The following is a 20,717-nucleotide window of genomic DNA, read 5'->3' as shown; positions in this document are numbered from 1 at the left end:
TTTATTGGACTGGTACCCCCTTCCCCGGCACATAACTCATGCTGAGGCCCGTTGAGCTTGAACCCCACCGCTTCGAGCTTGACTTCCAGGATCCCTTCCAAGTAGAAGGGCATGTCTTCCATCAAGCGTCGAGCCTCTGCCTTGGTCGCCAGGGAGAGAGCTATCAGGCTCCCATCCCAGCTGAGCGTGTCACGATCCTCCTCGACCTCGACGCTGACCAGCGTCACGCCTATCCTTCTTGCTAACTCCAACATGGCTCGCTTGACTCTCGTGATCGATGTGTTACCTCCTCCGCACAGCGCTTCCATCTCCTTCCTCGAGAAGCGGCCTGTGCTCATGCTTGACCTCGACTTGATCTGTACTCTGAAGCTGCTGCGCCCCGCATGATCTCTCTCGCGGAGTGCCCTCCTTTGCTTAGCGATCTTTCCCCTAGGAACGAAGGTGTCGGCTGTGAGCTCGACTGCAAACGTCTCTCTGAGCTTGGCGTCGTCGCTGATGAGAGTGAGATGTACCCCCTCCATCGCCTCGCTCTCTCTGAACGAGGCCAAGGTCTGCTCGCAACTTGCCGTCGAAGGCGAGCTGAGCACCCACTCCAGCTCTTTTTGCTGGAGAGTGCCAGTACTTGCCCCAACAGCAACATACGTCTTCGGGCTCGGCCCCTTGCGACCTCTCTGCCCAGGACCCTGCACGAGCATGCCCGCAAGTGGTTGTACCTCTGCGGCTGCAAGAGATTGCGAGAGCAGCTGAAATCGATAGATCTGAGCTATGTCGGCCGTCGACATTCCTCCAAGAGCTAAGAGCTGTGATAGCTCGGCAAGGCTCCCTCCCTTGCCCCAAGGTCCTCGCTTGGCTCGAAGCTTGAAGGACCGGTCATGTGCAATGCTCACCTCTGTGGCTCTGAACGATCTGCCGTCTATGCAGTATTCTCTCCTGCCTTCCCATAGCTCCATGGCTGCTTCATTCCGAAGGAAGGAGACGGTGACTGAGATGTCGTCTGCTCGTGCTATCTCAGGTCTGTAAGGTGCTTTCCACATGATGGCCTTGTCGACTCCATCGACTGAGTCTACCATGAGACCCAGTTCCATAAGCTTCGATTTCAACTTGTCTTCTTGTCGAACATACATCGAGGAGATGCCCAGGAGAGTCATGGAGATGAAGGAGGTCCCCTCGGTGCCTTCTGTGCCGATGTATGTCTCGACATTCTGCTTCTTGGCCTCCTCCATCTGTTGTATAAACCATGCTCTCGACTCTGAGCTCCATTCCCTCAGAGAGTCTTCAAACAGGTCGCGTCTCGCCTGCCGACATGTTGAGCGGATGGCTTCAGCGATAGCGTCGGGGGTGCATCCCCCCTCAGCTCTGCAAGCATGAGCTGTCCTACTACCAGGATACCGCTTCGCGAAGTTCTTCACCCTCTCGACGAGGTCGGCGGCCTCTTCGACGTGGCCTCCAGAGCGCTCGCCCTGCGTGTATTGGCATGATCTCCGATACAGCAGGTTGCGAACGCTCTCATCATACTGTAGTACCATGCTTAGAAAGCTGTTTGAACTATACGAACCTCTTGCTCGCAGCTTCCTCCGGTCCCCTTGCGCTCTCCCTACGCGCCGCAGAGCAGCATGCCTCTGTCAGGGAGCAGCATGCCTCTGTCAGGGAGCAGCATGCCTCTGTCAGGGAGCAGCATGCCTCTGTCAGGGGAGCAGCATGCCTCTGTCAGGGAGCAGCATGCCTCTGTCAGGGCCTAAACCCTAAACCCTAAACGGTTGTCTTCCTTCAAGCTCAGCGAGAATTTACTCAGTGCCATGATTAGGAATTTCGGAACCCTCCTGGCCTTCTTGCTGTTTCCTTGCACGCGAGTCCAGCGCTTGCTGTGCAACCACTCCGCCACCTTTTCCTTGAGAGCATTGCAAAACAATCCTAAGTCTAAAGAGGCGCGCGGGTATTGGGACCCTAAACCTTGTCTTTGCGAGGCTGCTCCTCTTTTATGCGAAGGCTGCTCCTTGTCTTCAACTTCACGAACTTAGTTCTGCATGCCTCCGACTCCGAGGCCCGGATCGTGTTGCCCTACACATGTACTCAAAGTTAAGTTAAAATTAGTACGAGACCTACACTATCGATCCCTTCATGAATATTTTCTCTATACCCCTGATCTCTTTCTCTACCCCTGTACCCCCTCGCGATCTCTTTCTCTGCCCCCCTGATTTCTACCCCATCAATCTCATGGAGGTGGGTGGTAGAGATGTGAAAAAGAAGGGTAGTCTCATGGCTGGCGCCCCAACCCCCGCCCCAAACCTGCCCGCTTCCGAGAGAGTTATTGGTGGGGTACTGAATTCCTTGTACCGGCTCAGTTTATAATGGATTGGGGGGAAAGGTAGGGGTAGTGTAATCATGTGGAGGGTTCCCGGCAGAGACGTTCCTGAAATGATCAAAGAGTGGGTTTCAAGATAGGAAATGGTGGGTGGGGTTGAACGAAGGAGGTAGGGGTGGGGTATTGAGTCTGAGGGGTAGTGTTGATCAATATGCATGAGGTGCGAGGAAGGAGGAAGGCGATTTTTAGTCACTCGAATCGGGCAAGAAGAGGCAGAGGAAGCAAAGAGTCGAGAAGAATATTCTTGTTTAAAATCAGAAGAGATCTCGGTACATGATCGAGACGTTAGATTTTACATGGTCTAATCAAGGTAGCAATGAGCGTGCTCCTGAACGATACTTTACTAGCAAGGGTAATGTCGAACTTTTCTTTGACATTGGGCTCAGGACCGAGAATTTTATGGACAGTCGCTGCTGATGACAAGCAATACTTTTTAGCGGCTGTCAGCCCTCGGCCTCCTGCTCTCAGCGTATAAGATGGGAGAAGATCTGTGAATCTGTTCAGTCTCTTGCATTGCTCTTGATTCATCTTGCCTGGACGAGATAAGCTCTTGCATATTGATAGATTGTGTGGAAATCTCGACAAGGGATCGATGGTCTGAACGCTTGTCAGTATATCGCGGTCGGTCATTGGTTTTACGAACATCCGTTCAGTTGTGGTGGAACCACACAAACGGAAAAGATGCTGAAGGTGCTCCGTAAGTCGGGCGAAGAGCAACAGGGTGAGAATGGTATCGGCCGTAGACCATCCTTAAATGAGAAAACGAAGCCTCTTGCTCTCAAAGGGAAGAAGTGGCGTGCGGCAGTCAGCCTGGTCAACCAACGCAAATATGAGTAAGACTGTTCGAGTCGTCAACGATTGATTGCTCATCGACTATGAACAGGTATTTCCAGTGTTTCTTGCCAAGAGTTGCAATCGCAAAGGCAGTCCAACAACAGCACACATCGCACCAAGACCAGGTTTTCCTCAAGTGACCTTGAATGAAGCACGTCTGAACATGAAATGAGCAGCAAGTCACAAAAGACGTCCTTCGTCACTGGAGCATTGCCACAACAAATCAATTTGTAACATTTACCATGTTTGTTTCGAAGCAACCTGACATGTTTGTATCAGCCCATAGATGCTGAGCTGAGGTTGGCAGTGGTCCTAATTGTCGACATCTCCGTAAGATTTTCTGCTTGTAAATTCTGCGAAACTGCAGGTTGAGTTAGCGCATGTGCAGGGTTTTACCAGATTGTCGGACAGATTCCAGGGGCTTGGGCAAGAAGGCATAGATTCTCTCACTTCAACGATCAATCGAATGTTCAGCACTATTATCAAGCACGTCGAGGCTTGGGCAGGAGATATCGTAAAATTCGCTGGGGATGCTGTCATCGTGATCTGGGAGTGTGACCAGAACACCTTAGCAAAGGTATGCAAGTTCCCCACAGGGCGACATCTAATGTTTGTTCTTGTATAGACCATTCAACAAGCCGTCACGTGTGCTATGGAGCTTGAAAGACTGCACGGCACCTTCAAGGTTAATCGAAGTGATTTAAACTACTCGTTTCTGATTATATTTGGCAGGTTCACGTGCCGGACGCCAACACACTTGAATTCGCAGATCAGCTTGCCCGTCACTTTGCCACTGCTGCTCTTGTGGATGCAGACAAACAAGAAATGGGAGATGAGAATGGGTGGTTGGCTTCAGCTGTTCAATTAGAGGGTTTAGAAATTCGAAGGAGGCTGCGAGCCATCGCTTGGCTCAAGGTTGGTTGCGAATCTCCTTTGTTTGCTTGAAGAGTTTGTCGAAGACTTTCGATTCACTTACTGAACTCATGCGCAGGTTCTGACCAGCACGGAGCTGGCCATGTTGGCAGAGCAGTGCAAGTTGCAGCGTTTCAGTGCTGGCGATGTCATCATCAAGCAGGGATCTCCAGCTGACTCCATGCTGATCGTTCATTCTGGTATGGTGAATATATTTGTCAAAAAAGAATCCGAAAGCGCAGATCAGTCCATGAAATGCAGTATTGAAGAAAGTATTGATCACGGTGAAGAAATCGCAACGCTGGAAGAAGGGGAAATCGTAGGTGAGATGGCGCTACTCACGCATCAAAACGGACAGCAACTGTCGTTGCTGGAAGCAATTGTGTCATGATCCATCTCAGCTATGCAGCGCTCGTACCTCTTCTCTCTCAAAAACCTGAAATCGCCCAGGAGCTTGCGGACATGAAGAAAGCATACAGTGGTGGTAAACGGTACACTGCAGGAGTGACATTGCGTCTCCATCAATCTCTAAGCTGTGGACCGATGTGGTTTGCTCACGTTGGTGGAGCACAACTTGACAAGCACAACGGCGCTCGGAAAGAATTTCTCGTTATTGGAAAGGCTTTGCTCGAGGCTGCAGATGCTCTGGAGGAGGCAGCAATCGGTACTCTCGTAGTGAGCAAGGTGGCTTGGACGCACATTGAATCTGAGTTTCAAGCGGAGGAAACGATGGCAGGAAACTTCAAAATCATGGGCTACACTGAACCCTCCGAAAGCGTAAATCCTCCGGGAATCAGCATCCCTGAAAATCTCACTTACACTGCTTGGCCGATTCTGAAAATGTACTGTCACGAAGGAGCAAGAGACTTGCAGGACATTGCTCCCTTTGCCGCTGATTTGCGAAAGATGACCGTCATGTTTGTCAGACTGCATCTTGACCTTGAAGCTCCCGACTATGACACTGTTCTGCAAACCCATCGAGCTCTCCTTGCCATTCAAGTTGCAACATATCGCCGAAAGGGAACTTTGCGCCAGTTTTTACAGGATGACAAGGGGCTATTAGCAATATGTGTTATGGGAATGCCCCCATTTTCGCCTCACGAGAATGATCCTGTGCGAGCCGTCTTGGCAGGACTTGAGATGCGGAAATGGGTACAGGATTTGTCAATCAAGTTAAGCATTGGCATCACTACAGGAACAGCTTACTCGGGGTTTGTTGGGAGTAGTACAAGACGAGAGATGTGTGCGATGGGGAGTGTGTGCAACATGGCTGCTCGTCTCATGTGCAAAGCGGGAGAAAACGTAATTCTCGTTGATAAGGAGACACATGATGCATCGAGCCTTATGATTGAGTTTGAACAAATGCCTGCGGTAAAAGTGAAAGGAAGAGACACCCCGCTTGAAGTATTCAATACAAGACACAATTATTCGTATCATTTTCTCAAGCGGAAGGTCATCGATTTGCTGCGACAGACGTACAATGTACAGCATATTCCGCCTCCCCTTGAATCCTACTTTGTTCAATTGATACAGAAAGGAGAATGCTCTCCGAGCTTCGTAAAGAATGTCTGTGCAAATCTTGTGGACAACGGGCACATCTTTCGAACACGCGATGGCGCCATTGTCTCTCGCAATGATCTTTCCGGTTTGGACAATGGTTTGACAAGAATGCAAGCTTTGGGCCGAGGAGAATTTGGCGATCGGTTGTTGGTGCATGTTCAGATGCTCGTCAAAGTTGTTTGCTTTCTTTCACATAATGCGCTCTTCACAATTAATCTTGCTCGTCATGTGTACAGCAGTACTTTTCCAAACTTTGCGCCTGATTTTGAACCTAGCATTCAGCAGCTGATTAACCTGGGAATGCTGCAACCTGCACGAATTGAAGATATGAAGCAAATGTTGAGCACAGAGTCGAGCACTTGCCACGAGTGTGCCAACTGGCAGTGGCAAACGCCCACGATACAATCACAGGTCCATGCTCAGCTTCTTCAATACAAGGGAGCTCTTGCAAATGATAGCTTTTCAAACAATAGTTTTGCTGCATACGTTAATCAGAAGAATCCGAAAACAGGAATGTACGATGTTTATAAGGTTGTAATCCCTGGACTTGTTGAAAGTGTAAATCAGAGTTTGCTCAAAAGCTACCAGAGAATTTGGCACCATTTTGTGGCCGAGTATTACGAAGGCTCGCTAGATCTTGATGAGCGATCGTCACATTTGATCTTGGCTCACCATTGGTCGCATGCCGCTGATCACAGCCAAGTTGGAGTTGAGGACGTTCATCGAGCTGCTAACTACCTACACTTGGCAGCGCATGCTGCAATGGCAGAATGTTCGTACTTGCCTGCCATCGAATTGCTGCAACGAGCATGCAGGATACTTGACAGGGTTCCGTTGCAGAAAGACATCGCAGATCGCAAGCTAATGCTGCTGGCAGAGATGGCTCCGCATACACTACTTGTCTACGGCCATGGCAGTCCCGAGTCTATAGCAGCGTATCATGGTCTGCATAGACTGATTCCACAGTCAGAAGATCTGGACGACCTTGCTGTTCCTGCTCTAGCTGGGATTTGTGTGAACTTGTACGGCCGTCAGCTTTATGATGTTGGCGCAAAGATTGCTAAGAGAATTTATAAGTCAGGAAAGAGAACATCAAATCGGCTGCATGAAGAGCTGGGAATGGCGTCTCTAATCCCAGCTCTCTATTTCACTGGAGACTTTGACAACTTGTTTCACTACATGGACAGTCTCAAGCAGATCTATGATGACTATCTTGCTTCAGGTTCGGAGCTCGCCGCCATCAACGGAGTCATACAAACCATCGTTGCTCTGTCGTCATGGGCACCTGCCCTTGTTGTCGTGGGGGATCTACAAAATGCGCGTGGAAAGCTGGAGGAAGTTGTTAGAATGGCAGAGGAAGCGGCGCATCCTCCTACTCTCTGTGTCGTGTTGTGTACACTAGCGAACGAATATTTCCCGCTCACAGGAGAAGTGGGAAAATGCGAGGAGTTTGCGTTGCGCGCCTTGAACATCGCGCATCAGTACGACCTCGGTCACTGCACGTCGCTGGCCAACCGTGCGAAGCGATGGGCCTGCAACCCGCGGATCAATGCGCATTTCTCGATGCTTCACGAGGGGAACATCTTGTCGGAGCGCGAGAACCTTGACCTGGACGAGGACATGTCCGACTTCGGCTCTCTGCTCGACTCTGAATCTGCGTCGGCGGAGTCGCGGGATGGGGAGGGGGGGCATGGAGCGTTCGGAAGTAACGTTGGACCTCATACGCAAAAGATCGATCCGATTCTCAGTTTACAATGTATTGCTGTTCGAGGAGACTGGGAGCTGGTCAAGTCGAGGATAACGGCATGCCTGCCAGACGTTCTCCGACTTGGAAGTTACCTTCAGTCTGAATATCTTCGTCTCCTCTGTGCCTCCAAGATCATGACAGCGTCTGACAAGATCGACCTGTTCGAAGAAGTTGAATCGCGTGACAACTGGGTCAAGGAAGTAAGGGATGATCTTCAAAAGTGTTGTGCACTATGCAGCTCCAGAAAATTCTTCTTCTTGTACCTTTTGTGTTCTCTCGATTGGATGAGATTCGAAATGCATTATGCTGAGCTCCGCAAAGCAGAACACTTCATAGAGCCGTCGATGATTTTGGCCATGAATCACGTAAAATGTTCATTGGATGGCATTCGGGACGGGGATGATCAGTTTCATGTCGCATTGGCGAGAGACCTGCTTCAAATCATCGCCAAGGACACAGAGAATCTCTACGAGGCGCTCAACTTGGATGTGAATGTTAACGATGATGATGTTGAAATGAAGAACGCAGAGCATGAGATCTATTCAACTACAGGGCGGCAGTCCCCAGAGACTCCTTTCAACTTTGACTCGCCTGCTGGTTTGCTTGGCCTCTTTGACGACGATGTGGCTGGCTTGCTGGGCGTTCAGAAGACCGAAAACTTTGAGGATCTCGAGACGAAGATTGAGGAGCAGGGCGACGATCGTCCATCGGGGGAGGAGTCGCGCACGGGGGAAGAATTGCAGCAGGACGCGCATGACGTGGCGATGAATGAGGCAAGCAGTGTACATGCAACGCTACTTCCTCCTCCTCAGTTGCTAAACAGCTTTGGAGACACGAAACTGTCGCACAAGATGTCAGACCATCTTTCATTCCTTGAGCGGGGAATAGCAGAGCTTATGAACAGCAGCGAAGTCAGTGAATGCTTGCAGACTATTCATGACTGGAACTTCAATCCGTTTAAGCTGAATGAGGTGACGGGAGGCAAACCTGTTCAAGTGCTGGCCCTCTTCCTTCTCAAGACCCACGGGTGTGTCGACAACTTCGCGCTGGACTCGGCGCGGCTGGTCAAGTTCCTGCAGGAGATTGAGAGCGGAATGCCCAAGTCGAACCCCTACCACAACGCGATCCACTGCGCGGACGTGACGCAGAAGATGCACATGTTCATATCGAGAGGGGGAATCGGGGAATTCATGGGGCCAACGGACATTCTCGCGGCCCTGCTCGCGGCGATCATCCACGACTTCGAGCACCTGGGGCTGAACAACGACATTCTCGTCAAGATGGGGCACGAGCGAGCTCTCCTACATAACGACAAGGCACCCAACGAGAACCATCACCTCGCTGCTGCCTTCCGAATCATGAAGCGCCCGGACTGCAACTTCATGCACAGCGTGCCGCAGCTCTCGCAGTCGAAGATCCGCAAGCTCATCATCGACATGGTCCTCGCGACCGACATGGGAGAGCACCAGAGGATGGTATCCCTCATCCGCACTGAGCTGCTGCATCGCGTGCAGAAGCGATCCACGCCGGAGCTCGCGCCCTCTCTCAACGGACCGGGGCAGGAGACGAGCAAGGAAGCCAACGGGCCGCCGGAGGTGGACGAGCAGAGCCTAGTGCTGATGCTGCGAGGAGCGATCAAAATGTGCGACCTCGGCCACGCCTACGCTGAGCTGGACGTGCACGTGCAGTGGTCGCAGAGACTGGAGGACGAGCTCTTCCGGCAGGGGGATGTAGAGAGATCACTGGGGCTGCCTGTCTCCTACCTGATGGACAGAAACAAGCCAGGGGTGACTAAGTCGCAGATTGGATTCTTCGAGCTCGTCGTGAACCCGCTGGCGGTCGCGTGGGTGAGCTGCTTCCCCGCCTCTGAAGTGATTCTAGAGCGGCTCAAGGCAAACCTACACCACTGGAGACTCGAAGAGCAGACGCGAACATGAGGAAAGGGCGAAGGGAAGGAAGGAAACAGATAGGAGGCATCGGCATTAAGAAAATTCAATGGAAGGGTGCCCAATGCATCATCACTTCAAAGAGTCCGCACGAGCATCCCACCTGCAGCTCTGACGTCATCTTCCTCCCCCCCCCCCTCCTCTCCCCCTCTGGGCTCCCTCCCTGTCAGTTTCCAATCCCTGTTACACTTCTACTCTCTTCTCCCTCCCCTCGTGCTGCGCTCTTCCATTTTCTCCCCCTCCCTCCCTCCCTCCCTCCCTCCCTCCCTCTGCTATCCTCCCTCACCCTTCTCATTCGGCCAGGACGCCCTCGCATTCGCTCAAGGATCGTCAGAACTTCTCGAGCTGTCGGTCGCTCCATGGGCTGGCCGTTCCACATCTTGAGCCACAAGCTCAGCACGCAGCTCGGCTCTCCTCCACCTCACCATAACTATGAGAGACTGCATATCCTTCCATCTGACCCGATCCATGCTCGGCCGCAGGTTCTCCTACAACACGTGATTTAGTGTCTTGCTTGCCATCTACCTGAGCAGCATCATTCTGCCTCCTCCCTCCCTCCCTCCCTCCCTCCCTGATCTTCGCTTCTTTCCTCTCTCGCGGTACCTGAGGGTCGGACGCTCGACATGCCACGGCGTCTGCTGAGATGTGCTCCAACGGTCTCTGACCCGCACACATTTGCCACATGATCATGCCTGATACAAGTAAGCTCTTCCCGCATCTTGTCTTGATCCTTTGGAATCTTCGACCCTGCTCATTGCTCCCTCTTGCTCCTGTCTGACCCACCCACCCTTCCAACCTCTACCTCCTTTGCTTTTGACTCTCTCACCTGCTGAATAAATGTCCACAGGCGTTCCATAGTCTCCCTCGCAACGCACCACTTCTGGCGCCATATACCTACCACCACGTCAGGCTCCCCTCTCCCCTCCTCTCCCACACCTTTTCGTTCCTGTCTTCCCCGACATGTTGTACGTTCCTCCCGGTCTGACCCGCGCCAACCCAAAGTCAGTCAACTGTGAAGAGGGTCAGCGAGGGAATGGCCTTTCGACGCAGACCTTGAGGAACGAGTGATCAGCAGACAGCAGAAGGTTCGCAGGTTTTATGTCTCGATGAACAATGGGAGGAGACGATTCATGCAAGTAGCATAAGGCCTGTGAGCAATATGTCAAGATCAGCGGGCAAATGAAACAGGAGGAGCAGGATGAGCATGGAGAGGAGGAGAACAGGAGCAGGGAATTCTCATGTACCCTGTTCAAGCAAAGCGACCACTCATAAACCTTGCGACTGCTTGGCCTCCAATCTCGTCCGTACCTCTTCCTGTTCTGCACAAAGAAAGTTTCCATGCTTCCCCCTTCCATCATCTCGCAAACAATCGCGGGGACTTCACTACTTATCACGATCCTGGGCACGAGGAGCACAGGGGGTGAGGAATTTGGGCGAAGAGGGGGAGGGCAACCCGAGGAACATGCAGATGTTGGGATGACGAACTCGTGACCACATGGAGAAATCCTGCGCATGAATGTGAGAGAGCTGACGATGATTTGCTGGTCCACCTTCAGCAGGTCGCTATGCGCAATGCTGCCCTTCTCATAGTCGACTTTGAGCTCCTTGATGGCCACGTCAAGCATCCTCCATCTTCCCCTGTAGATGTTTCCAACTACCCCTGCCATGAGATCAATGAGGAAGAGCCATGAGATCAATGAGGAAGAGCGGCTCAAGGGTCACAACCTTCTCCGATCTTCTCGAGTCTATCGATTTCTTTCTCTTGGATGTTGAAGTTCTCATTCATCGACCTCCGATACACGCTGCTTGCGTTCTGCATGTGAAAATGCTCTGACGGGCTTCCGAGCTGTCCGGACACGTTGTAATGAGCCATTGACGCACGGACGCTGCCGTCAGAGAGCTCGTTGTGGGTCTGGGGCAGCTCTGCAGGATGCAAGAGCGAAGAAGCGACTTCCTGAGCACAGCACAGTAACACAGTGAACCCTAAACCCTCAATGGCCTCCCGTCCTCCGATACCTCATAGCCGAAGGCCATAGGTGAGGATGCAGCGTTGAGTAATCGTTGACGATCGCCTCCTTGCTCGACAAACTCGACCTCCTTGTCCATGCGGAGTTGCTTCTTCGCAACTCACCTTCGTCCTACGTACCTACGTTAGAAGACCTACAGCGTCTCCCTTGGGATACAGCTGACTTCAAGTCTTGCTCAACATTTCCTTTCCCAGGAAATAACTTTGATTTTAGTGCTGAACGGCCAACTTTCACCCTAATACAGAATGTCTGTCCTCCTCGACGCTATCGAACATTTCCAGGTACTCCTTGTTTATCTTCCTTCACGACGCCATTCCCTCATTCCCTTCATGGACAATCTCATCTTCTTCTCCTCTGACCTTGGGTAATGCATAGCTGCTTCCTCTGGTAATCCTGCTCCTCCTTCTTCTCTTCTCGCATGTTCTCCGCCCCTCTCCCTCTCAGCCATCATGTCGCCTTGCAATGAGATGCAATTTGGAGGGGTCGTTGGGTAACAGGGGTACTTCGAAAGGGAAAGAGGGGATGGGGTACTCAATCATGATCCACTTGAGGGTACATCATAGGAATAGAAGGGGTGGGGGTGGAAAGAAAACTATTTTTTTCGAGGGCAAAGCCGCAGTTCAAGGGTGGGGTAGTTCGTCAGGGAATGGGGGGTATTCTTTCTCTGAGGGCATAGGGTACTTTCAAGAGTAAAAAGTAGGGGTAGTATTGAATCAAATTTTTGTGGGGTATTCTTGGGGAAATCAGGGGGTAGGGTAGTAGATACAAGAAGAGAAATGCTGGAAAAAAGCAGGAGCGCCAAGGAATGGGATGGGATGGGATGGATGAGAGAAGGAGACGATCACTGCCAGCAAAACAAGATGATTGATGTTGCTCAAATACGCATCAATGAACGAGGAGAGGAGATAAAGTAAAGGATGGAAAGGGATGAGAAAAGGAAGAGGGACAGTTATCAGATGTACGGATACTTTCTGTAAAGATGAAGGACTCAAGGAAAATGTAAAGAATTTTCTACTGAGACAGAAATGAATGCAGCCAGAAAGCAGTTTCAAGAAAGAGATGGATAGGAGGAGCCGACGCGAGGCATTCGCGAGCAATAGGCATGGGGACTTGGTTCGAGTTGTGTTGGTTTGTTGAGTGTTGGTTTTTATAATGAAAGAAAAGAGAGAAAAGGTCTCGGAATGATCAAGTGATAGAAGTGTAAAATTGTGCAAAAGCATAATAGAAAGGTTTTAATGATGGCGCATGCTTTTTTTCGCTCTGTGTGGGAGGCTTCTTTGTCGCAAAGTTGATGGATGACTGGCAGATGAACTTGAAAAGTCTCGTGCGACTCTCGTGGGTCGTCATGCTCTTTCTCCCCTCCCAGTCGTTCCGCGTCAGCCCATCCTGTTGGTCTCAGTCACTCCGTCCTCGTGCCTGCCCTCGTCATGGGTGGAGGATGCAGGTGTGGAGCAACCCACAGGCGTTGGAGGAGTATCAGGACCTGCTGTCAGGCAAGGAGCAGGTTGCATCTGTCGATACTCCCTCTGTCATTGTCGGTGGCGGACGCGTGGGGGAGATGCTGAGAGGAGCGGGGGGGGGGGACGACGTTGTGGTGGGGCGAGGAGGGCAAATCCCTGAGGTCCACGAGGGGCTCGAGAGCTTTCCGGTGTACGTGTGCGTCCCTACGTCAGAGCTGGAGAATGTGATTCGTTCCTGCCCTCAGTCAAAGCTCGACGACCTTGTGTTTGTGCAGGATGGTATGATCGAGCCGATCCTCAAGAAGTACGCTCTGTGCGGGAACGAGAACACTCAGATGCTTCCTTACTTCACCCTCTTCTCCAAGGGAGGACGACCACAAGATAGTCTTGTCGTGAGGACCTTGCTTTCTCTCGCTCCTTCCTCCCTCTCCCCTCACTTCATGCTCCTGTCCCACTTCCTCTGTCTCCGTATTCTTCGCCACGTTTCTCCCCCATCCACCTCATCCTTGTCTTCCCCCTCGGTTGTTTGATCAACCCGTGCAGGACTTGGGAACAGACGCGTACGGGGAGCCCAAGTACGCGGGAGAGACGAGCATCTGCGGGAAGTGGGCGGGCGCGCTGAAGCAGCGACTAGACCGACTGAACTTGTAAGGGGAAGGGGGCGAGAGGTGAAGTGAGAAGCTGCCACAGGCACAGCAGGACGATGTTCTACCGCGACTGGAGGAGGGCGATGCTGGAAAAGGTGCGGGAGGGGAGGAGGAAGCAAAGAAGCGAACGGGAAGGGGGTAGTTCCAAGGGGGGAGGGGGTAGGGGTGAAGCATGAGATCACTGAGAGATGAGGGAGCAGGTTATCTTCGACAGCGTGTTTCCGCTTGTGGGTGCGTTGAACAAAGGAATCAGCATCGGAGAGGTTGGCCAAAGTCACACAGAAGAATGTCAAGAGATGATTACGGAGATTGCAAGGGTAAAACATCGCAATGACGCAATCGTCATGTCATATGATGTTCATCTGTAACGTTACTATGTCAACTGTCATGTTACTATGTCATCTGTATTTCTTGTTGTCATGAGTCTTTCACGTGCATTTTTCTTGTCTAACGTCTTGCAGTCTCTTCCAGGAACACTTGCAGTGACGTTGATGTACGGTGTGGAAGAGAGATTGTTCGCCTACTCGCAGCATGACAATGTTGAGTTCCGTCCTTGCAAGGTCACACCCCGTCTTGTCTTCTACCTTCCGTGTCTCCTTCGCTCCTCATCCTCCCTTCCTCCTCTGATCGTCATACGGGTTTCGCAGATCGAGCAGTATCCCTTCAGGAACGGCTTCTGGTACACTTTCTCCCAGCAGGCAAAGCAGATTGGTGAGAAATCTTCTCCTAGACCCTCGTCGTCCCCTGCTCTCCTCGTTTCTGCTCTCAACTTTTCCAACCGCGTTGCCCGCGTTGCCCCTTTCTATCTCATCCTGCTCCTCCCGCCACTCTCCTTCCCCCTGCACTCCCGTTACATAGTCCTCCTCTTCGTCCTCCTCGTCCTTCTCCTGCTGCTACTACTCCTTCATCCCCAACCCACTCCACCACCACCGCCAACTTCTCCTCCTTGTGCTTCTTTCCCTCCTCGATTCCTGTTACCGCTTTCCCTCCCCCACTGCTCACCTCCTCATGCTCGCTGCCTCTCCTCTCCACTGAGTCTCTTCAGGGTTCCCTGATCCAACCCCGATGCACTCGGAGTACCTCGAGTTGGCCAAGGTGAGAAGTTTGCGGGGCCTGCAGGACAAGCCGAGCTGACGTGCAGCAGGAGAAAGGAATCATCGACTTCGACCTGCACTGAAGAGGAAGCAAACCAAGAAGATGCGGGAGGAGTAAGAGAGTTGGGGAGTAGGAGGTGGGAGGATGTGGAGAGTTGGAGAGAAGTTCGAAAAGGAGAAGAGGGGTGAAGAGAGAACAGGAGAGTTGTCAATGAATGTAACAACCTTCTCCCTTGATATCGCATCATTTGGATGAACATACATTGAATATACATGTTATACCAATAAGCAATCTCTCTTTCGTTTCCCATTCCTGTCAATTCTTCTTATCAATTCCGCCCCATGCTCTTCTTGATATTGTGAAGAATCTTGAGAGTTTTCATCAACTTCTCCATCTCCTCGTTTGCCTTTGGACTTTTCTCGCTGCTAACAGTCACATCTTTGTCCTTTCCGCCTCCTTTCTTTGTTCCTGCTTCCTTCTCTTCTCCCTCCTCTCCTCCGTCTGTTGCTCCTCCTTCCTTTTCGTCTCCTTCCTTCTCTCTTTCGTTTGTTCCTCCTTCGTTCCTCTCTTGTGGGATGCCGGGGTAGAGCCATCCACGGGGAGGAAGAGGGACATCGAGCAAGGAGCCGCTGCTGGAAGAGTTGCAAACAGTCACGAAATGATCGACGCGGACGAGGAAGCGACGAGCAGAGGCAATGTCTGTTGTCACCATCGACATCTGAACAGGCTTTTAGATCCTCAACCACCAACTCGTCCTCGTCCTCGTCCTCGTCCTCGTCCCTCTCTCGCTCCGTGCTCCTCACCTCCTCTTCATCCATTCTCTCACTTCCATGTTCCTGTTTTCTTCTTCCCACAACTGTTTCCTTCTTCCCTCTCTCCCGCCTTCGCTCCTATCTGACTCCTCCTCCTCCGCTTCTTCTCTCTGCCACCTCCAGCCATCGTCACACCTGCGCAGGCACTTGAGCTTCAAGCTCGCTCAGGGTCTGCTTGGCCACTTCATGCTCTCCCGCAAAGATCATCCGCCGAGCTCCCTGCTGCTTGATAGCTTCTTCCTTCTCCTCCAGCTGGCAGCCGTCAACAGCTCTTCCCTCCTCCCTCCTCCCTCCTCACCTCCTTAGACATCTTGTGCATTTGCCGTTCCCATGAAGTGAGCTTGAAATGATTCATCTTCACCTGCCCCCGCATCTTCACTTCCCTGAGCTACTCCACCATCCTCCTCATGCTGCTTCTCAACTTCCTCTACTCCTTCCCACCTCTCCCTCTCCCTCATCCTATTCTTCCTCCCACCTGGTTTTCTTGCGATATCAGGAGTGACTTGTAAACTGATGTCCTGCTGTCGATTTCGTCGAGCATCTCTTGGAGAATTTTCACGACCGCACGAATCTCCGAGGTAGACGCAACTTCATTCGATATTGTCAAAGTCTGCACCGCATTCTCCACTCCTGTAAAATCATCATCATCATCATCATCATCATCATCATCATCATCATCATCATCATCATCATCATCATCATCATCATCATCATCATCATCATCATCATCATCATCATCATCATCATCATCATCATCATCATCATCGTCCTCTCTACCTCTCTATTTCTTCATCATCGCCCCCTTCCCTTCCCTTCCCTTCCCTTCCCTTCCCTTCCCTTCCCTTCTTTTTACTTGTCTACAGACCTTGAGGGTCCGAGTGATTCGCAGCCTCCAGCAGCCTCTGGAAACCATCCCAAGCTGGAGAGTCGGCGATCATCGAGAGCTTCTGCTAAGGGGGTCAGGTTTGACATTTCTCAGCTCACAGGCTGACATCTTTGACGTTTCTCAACGTCTCTGCTGCTGTCGCGTTCTCAGCTTGAAGCTGCTTCAAGATGAAAAGGATGAGCTCGCGCTCGTCGAGTAGGCTTGCGATCTTTCCCTGCACCTCCCCCTTCGTCTGGCAGTCGACGGTCAGAGGAGACGAGGAGGCGATGGAGGAGAATGTAGAGGAGATCAAAGCAAATAAACAGCGCAAAGGGAGGAGGGGAAGAAGGAGACAGACAAGGCAAGCGCAGCAGGAAGAGGAGGCTACCTGCTCCAGCAGCTTCAGTGAGCCCTCGTACGTGATCCTCCACTTCTCTTCGTAGCCTTCCGCGTATGACAAACCTTCCGTGCAGATGAGCAAAAATCAACGAGACGCGGAGGACAAGAAGAGCTGAGGAAGCAACGAGGACAAGCGAAGCCGTGAAGAGCGGCGGGGGGGCGGGAGAGGATGAAGGAGAGGAGCGGAGAGGAATCGGAGACCAGCTGGACAGGAGGTGGAGAGAAACGGACAGAAGAAGAGAAAGAGGAAGAGGAGGAATCCGATTACCATCTTTCACATCCTTCACATTTTCTTTTGCGCTCTCATACTTGGCGTTTGAGTCAAGGAAACTTTCTTCGAACCTAAATGGCTGTGACCAGCACAGCACAGATGATCTCCAGCTACGAGTCACCTTTCCATCTCATTCCTCGCCCTGACCAACGAGGACTGAAGTTTCTCTTTCCTCTGCTTCATCTGCGGCAACCAAGACCTCTCAGACGGGAACGAGGCGAATGGAGACGAAGAACATAAGGTGGGGATCTAGGAGGAGGAGGAAGGAGGATCTAGAGGTGTTTGTGGCTTGAGGAGGGCAGGGAGGAGCTTGGGAGGTACCTGAGCTAGATACAAGATAAGTCTCTCCCGCTCTACCCGCCAGGAGCAGCATTGATCCTCTCCGCAGTCCACCACTCTGAACGTCTCGGAGGCTACTGAGCTGTTCTTGAAACCCTCCTCTTCCACGTATGCCTGCACCGTGAAGTTCCCCGGGCCCAAGAAGATGCTGCTGGAGAACAGAGAAAAACTGTTCTCCTTGTCCTCCTCAGTCTCCTCCTTGTTTAAGTCTTGTACACGGAACCAGACCTTGGAGTTGTTGTCAGCACTGGAGATGTTGATCCCGACCGAGTTGATGAAGAGGCCGCCAGCAGGCAGGAATATCGGAGGATCAAGACTCTCTACCACTGAGCTCTCTTGCTTTGGCAAAACTTGCTTCTCGTGACCGGTCGGAGGCTTGTTCTCCTCGTCGTCTTTCTTGTAATGTGGAACACTGACGTTGACGACGACAGGAACGGTGACTTTGGTGTCCCAGCTCATGTGCGAGAGTTTGTCAGAAAGAGTTTTGATCACGTTTGCCAGTTCCTTGATGCTGTTCTTCAATGACGCCGATACATCAGCTTCAATCGAAGAGTGCTTCTTCGGACTTTCATCAAAATTCTGCTTCACTGAGCTTGAGATTTTGTCAACAATCTTGCTGACAATCCTGTCAGCATCTTCGTCCGACAATTTCTTCTCTTGCGTTTGATCGTGCTTCGGAGCCTTATCGTCATCTTTTTGCTGGTCGACACTCTTCACTTTCTCCTTGCTGCCCTCATCTTCATCTTCATCTTCATCCTTGACCTTGTCTGCAGTCGGATGCTTTGTAGATTTCTGATGTGCGTCAGGCTTTGAATTGCTCTTTTGTTCTTTCTCAACGTGATCGTTGTTCTCTTCAGACTCATCTTCATCTTGATTGCTGTCTCCTTCCTCAATCTGCTCGTCTGACCCTGCATTGCTACCTTTATCTTCATCGTCAGAGAAATAATTCTCATAGTCAGTTGAGTCTTCGTCGCGTTCATCGGAGGAGGACGGGGAGGGGGAGGGATGTTGAGAATCTTTTCTTGGGAAATCGTTCGATGGCGGCTGAACTCCGACTTGGCTGCTTGACGATCTTTCCCAGGACTTGCCTTTGTACGAGCCATAAGGGACAGATCCATAGTGTATGTTGATCTTTTTCCCAATAGAATCCTTGGAGAAGCCTGCGCTGTTTTTGACACCAGGGTAAGTGTATACAACTTTCTTGTGGTGCAAGAAGTCATCTTCAGCCTGTTGGTACCTGTTGATCATGCCTGTCAGCTTGAAAGAGAAACCAAACTCTCAAGACCAACGAAACTCTTCTCACCAGTCAGAGAGCGGCTTGTACTTCTCCGCGATGCATGGAACAAGACCGTTGGAACCAGATTGGAAACAAGCCGGGTACCATCCCACGTCCAACTTCTTCTTCTCGCTCTTCCCGTAGTCAAGAATGTGCTTCGCCCACTGAGCGGCCTGGAACGCAATGAGAAAGAAGTCGAATGGACTTGAAAGAATCGGATACTTTCATCGCTTGAATGATCTTGTCCTGATGAAACTGAAGCTTCCCAATAGTCCACGCAGAAGCTTTTTTCTTGCGGAGCCCGTCATAGTCAAGGATCTTAGAGTTTTCCTTGTCCAACCTGCAATCAAGCTCAGTACCTCTCCAGCAATCGGCTGCCTACCAGTCGTTGAAGGACGGCGCCACCCTTCCTGTGCTGGTAACACTACCACATGCACTATCGCTCCGCCCACGCCCTCTCGACCCCTCGTTTCCCTCGCATGCCGCCTTACACCCAGAGCTTAGTTTTCACTCAATTTGTAAGCATGCTGGACCTTGATCGCTACCCGGACGGTTGTCACGGTTGACGACAGAGCTGCGAAGACTGTTACCAGCTCCTCTGACCTCTGTCAAACAATCTACCTTGGTCGTCTAGCAACTCATCCCTTTCCTCATTCCTTGAAACCTGGACGGACCTGAGCGCGTTTTCTCCTCCATACCTCCTCTCATGTACCAGAACGCCTCCCAGCGCAAGCGCCGATACAAAGATCACCGATAGCGAAACATATCGGAAGAGCGGCGATGTGCTCCTAGTGGGGGATTGGCGAACGAGAAGCAAGCTAGAGGGATACACGGAGGAGGAGGAGGAGGAGGAGGAGGAGGAGGAGGAGGAGGAGGAGGAGGAGGAGGAGGAAGGGAATGCTTCGACGTCTTCTTCCGCCATATTCGTTTCAAGCCTACGCAGCCATGATCGCTATTTCCGGATGACCCACCTGTACTAACCACCGCTACCCCGTCAAAATTCGAATGACCCCCTTTTCCTCATAATAGTACCCCCTATCTTCTTATCTACCCTGGCTGCAAGTCTGGATGGACCCCGTGGCTTGAAGGGTTGTGGTGGTGGGGTCAACACAACATTTTGACAACCCAACATTGAAAAGTTGACAATCTCGTCGTCTGTTGTTTTTCGCTATCGCTTACAATTATTCATCATGAGTTCACTATCGCTTACAATTATTCATCATGAGTTCGCTATCGCTAACAATTATTCATCATGAGTTCGCTATCGCTTACAATTGTGGGTGATGTTTTTGGTATCACCAAGGGTGATGTTTTTGGTATCACCAACAATTGACATGAAACTCTTCAGCCATTTCGTCGGGTGCCATTGAGAGGAGCTTCTGGCACTGAGGGGGGATCTTTGATCCGGAAAGGACGCGCGTACCTGGAGTCCAGGATAAGGACATGCATGTGCACTGGGTCAGCAGACTCACGGGATCGACAGGATGTCTCCGTAGGCGAAGTTAAGACTCTTGTCGTCATCCATCCGCTCGAGGGTTGGCCATGCAAGGCAAGGAGGAAAGTCCTGAGCTTGAATCTTGAGGAGCTGCATGTCCGGTTTCCTGATTGAGTCACGTGTGAACGATCAGAGGATCAAAAAACCCTCTCTCATGTTGACGCACCTCACGAAAATTTTCCTGAATTTCGAAGTCTTGGAGTTGGGAGGCTGAGGCATGTTTGTCTCCGTCAGAGTCTCGAGGGTCACTTTGGGTTGTGACAAGCCCAGCAGCAGAACTTCATCCGGGTCTCGTGCTTGCGCTTTCGTTCTTCCCCTGGCGAAGTTGCTCATCCGGTAATTGTTGGTGCGGAAGAAAATACTCCAGCAGCCATTGTCCCGAGTTTGTATCTCTTCCTCTGGGGTGAGGAGTCTGCCATCAATCGTGTTCATGATGTCCAGAAACTCCGGAACATCAAAATCCTTCGAGTCCACGTTGAGCACTTGGTAAAGCCTTGAGCTGGGTTCGCAGATGAGGGACTGGTAGGCCTTGGGAACAAACTCGGGTGAAGTCGAAGGCATCATGGCCAGACAAGCGTGGAGTGGCTGTAGGGCTCGGCATTCCGAGTACGGAATGTTCAGCTCAGGGAAAGGTGCAAAGTCCTCAGATTCGATCCATTTCACAATGCTC

General features: G+C 51.4%; 5 protein-coding genes across 5 annotated transcripts; 3 read left to right on the top strand and 2 right to left on the bottom strand.

The window, feature by feature from the left end:
* Position 1: 1 nt before the first annotated feature.
* Positions 2–1,526, bottom strand: GUITHDRAFT_103903 (hypothetical protein; the record flags this gene model as incomplete). Its single annotated transcript, XM_005837599.1, has 2 exons — positions 2–19; positions 69–1,526. 2 exons carry the CDS (start codon positions 1,524–1,526, stop codon positions 2–4), a joined length of 1,476 nt encoding a protein of 491 aa, XP_005837656.1.
* A 3,722-nt stretch (positions 1,527–5,248) lies between these two features.
* Positions 5,249–5,488, top strand: GUITHDRAFT_67033 (hypothetical protein; the record flags this gene model as incomplete). The annotated part of the gene is made up of 1 exon (XM_005837598.1): positions 5,249–5,488. A coding segment is annotated over one exon (240 nt), but the record flags the coding sequence as incomplete, so codon positions are not given.
* A 2,823-nt stretch (positions 5,489–8,311) lies between these two features.
* On the top strand, positions 8,312–9,352 carry GUITHDRAFT_66867 (hypothetical protein; the record flags this gene model as incomplete). The annotated part of the gene is made up of 2 exons (XM_005837597.1): positions 8,312–8,890; positions 8,948–9,352. The coding sequence occupies 2 exons, from the start codon at positions 8,312–8,314 to the stop codon at positions 9,350–9,352; spliced, it is 984 nt and encodes a 327-aa protein (XP_005837654.1).
* A 339-nt stretch (positions 9,353–9,691) lies between these two features.
* GUITHDRAFT_103901 (hypothetical protein) lies at positions 9,692–11,467 on the bottom strand (the record flags this gene model as incomplete). The annotated part of the gene is made up of 11 exons (XM_005837596.1): positions 9,692–9,740; positions 9,782–9,849; positions 9,965–10,053; positions 10,188–10,255; positions 10,298–10,371; positions 10,414–10,509; positions 10,636–10,759; positions 10,815–10,867; positions 10,912–11,021; positions 11,087–11,315; positions 11,378–11,467. The coding sequence occupies 11 exons, from the start codon at positions 11,465–11,467 to the stop codon at positions 9,692–9,694; spliced, it is 1,050 nt and encodes a 349-aa protein (XP_005837653.1).
* A 1,224-nt stretch (positions 11,468–12,691) lies between these two features.
* GUITHDRAFT_151218 (hypothetical protein) lies at positions 12,692–14,875 on the top strand (the record flags this gene model as incomplete). Its single annotated transcript, XM_005837595.1, has 8 exons — positions 12,692–13,240; positions 13,392–13,495; positions 13,530–13,590; positions 13,696–13,812; positions 13,957–14,055; positions 14,143–14,206; positions 14,541–14,590; positions 14,640–14,875. 8 exons carry the CDS (start codon positions 12,695–12,697, stop codon positions 14,670–14,672), a joined length of 1,074 nt encoding a protein of 357 aa, XP_005837652.1. The 3' UTR covers positions 14,673–14,875.
* Between the last annotated feature and the right edge of the window lie 5,842 nt (positions 14,876–20,717).

This window comes from Guillardia theta, assembly GCF_000315625.1.
Source record: "Guillardia theta CCMP2712 unplaced genomic scaffold GUITHscaffold_14, whole genome shotgun sequence".
In the NCBI taxonomy this organism is placed as follows: Eukaryota; class Cryptophyceae; order Pyrenomonadales; family Geminigeraceae; genus Guillardia; species Guillardia theta.
The sequence above is the reverse complement of the archived record's forward strand: the minus strand, read 5'-3'. Positions and strand labels throughout refer to the sequence as shown.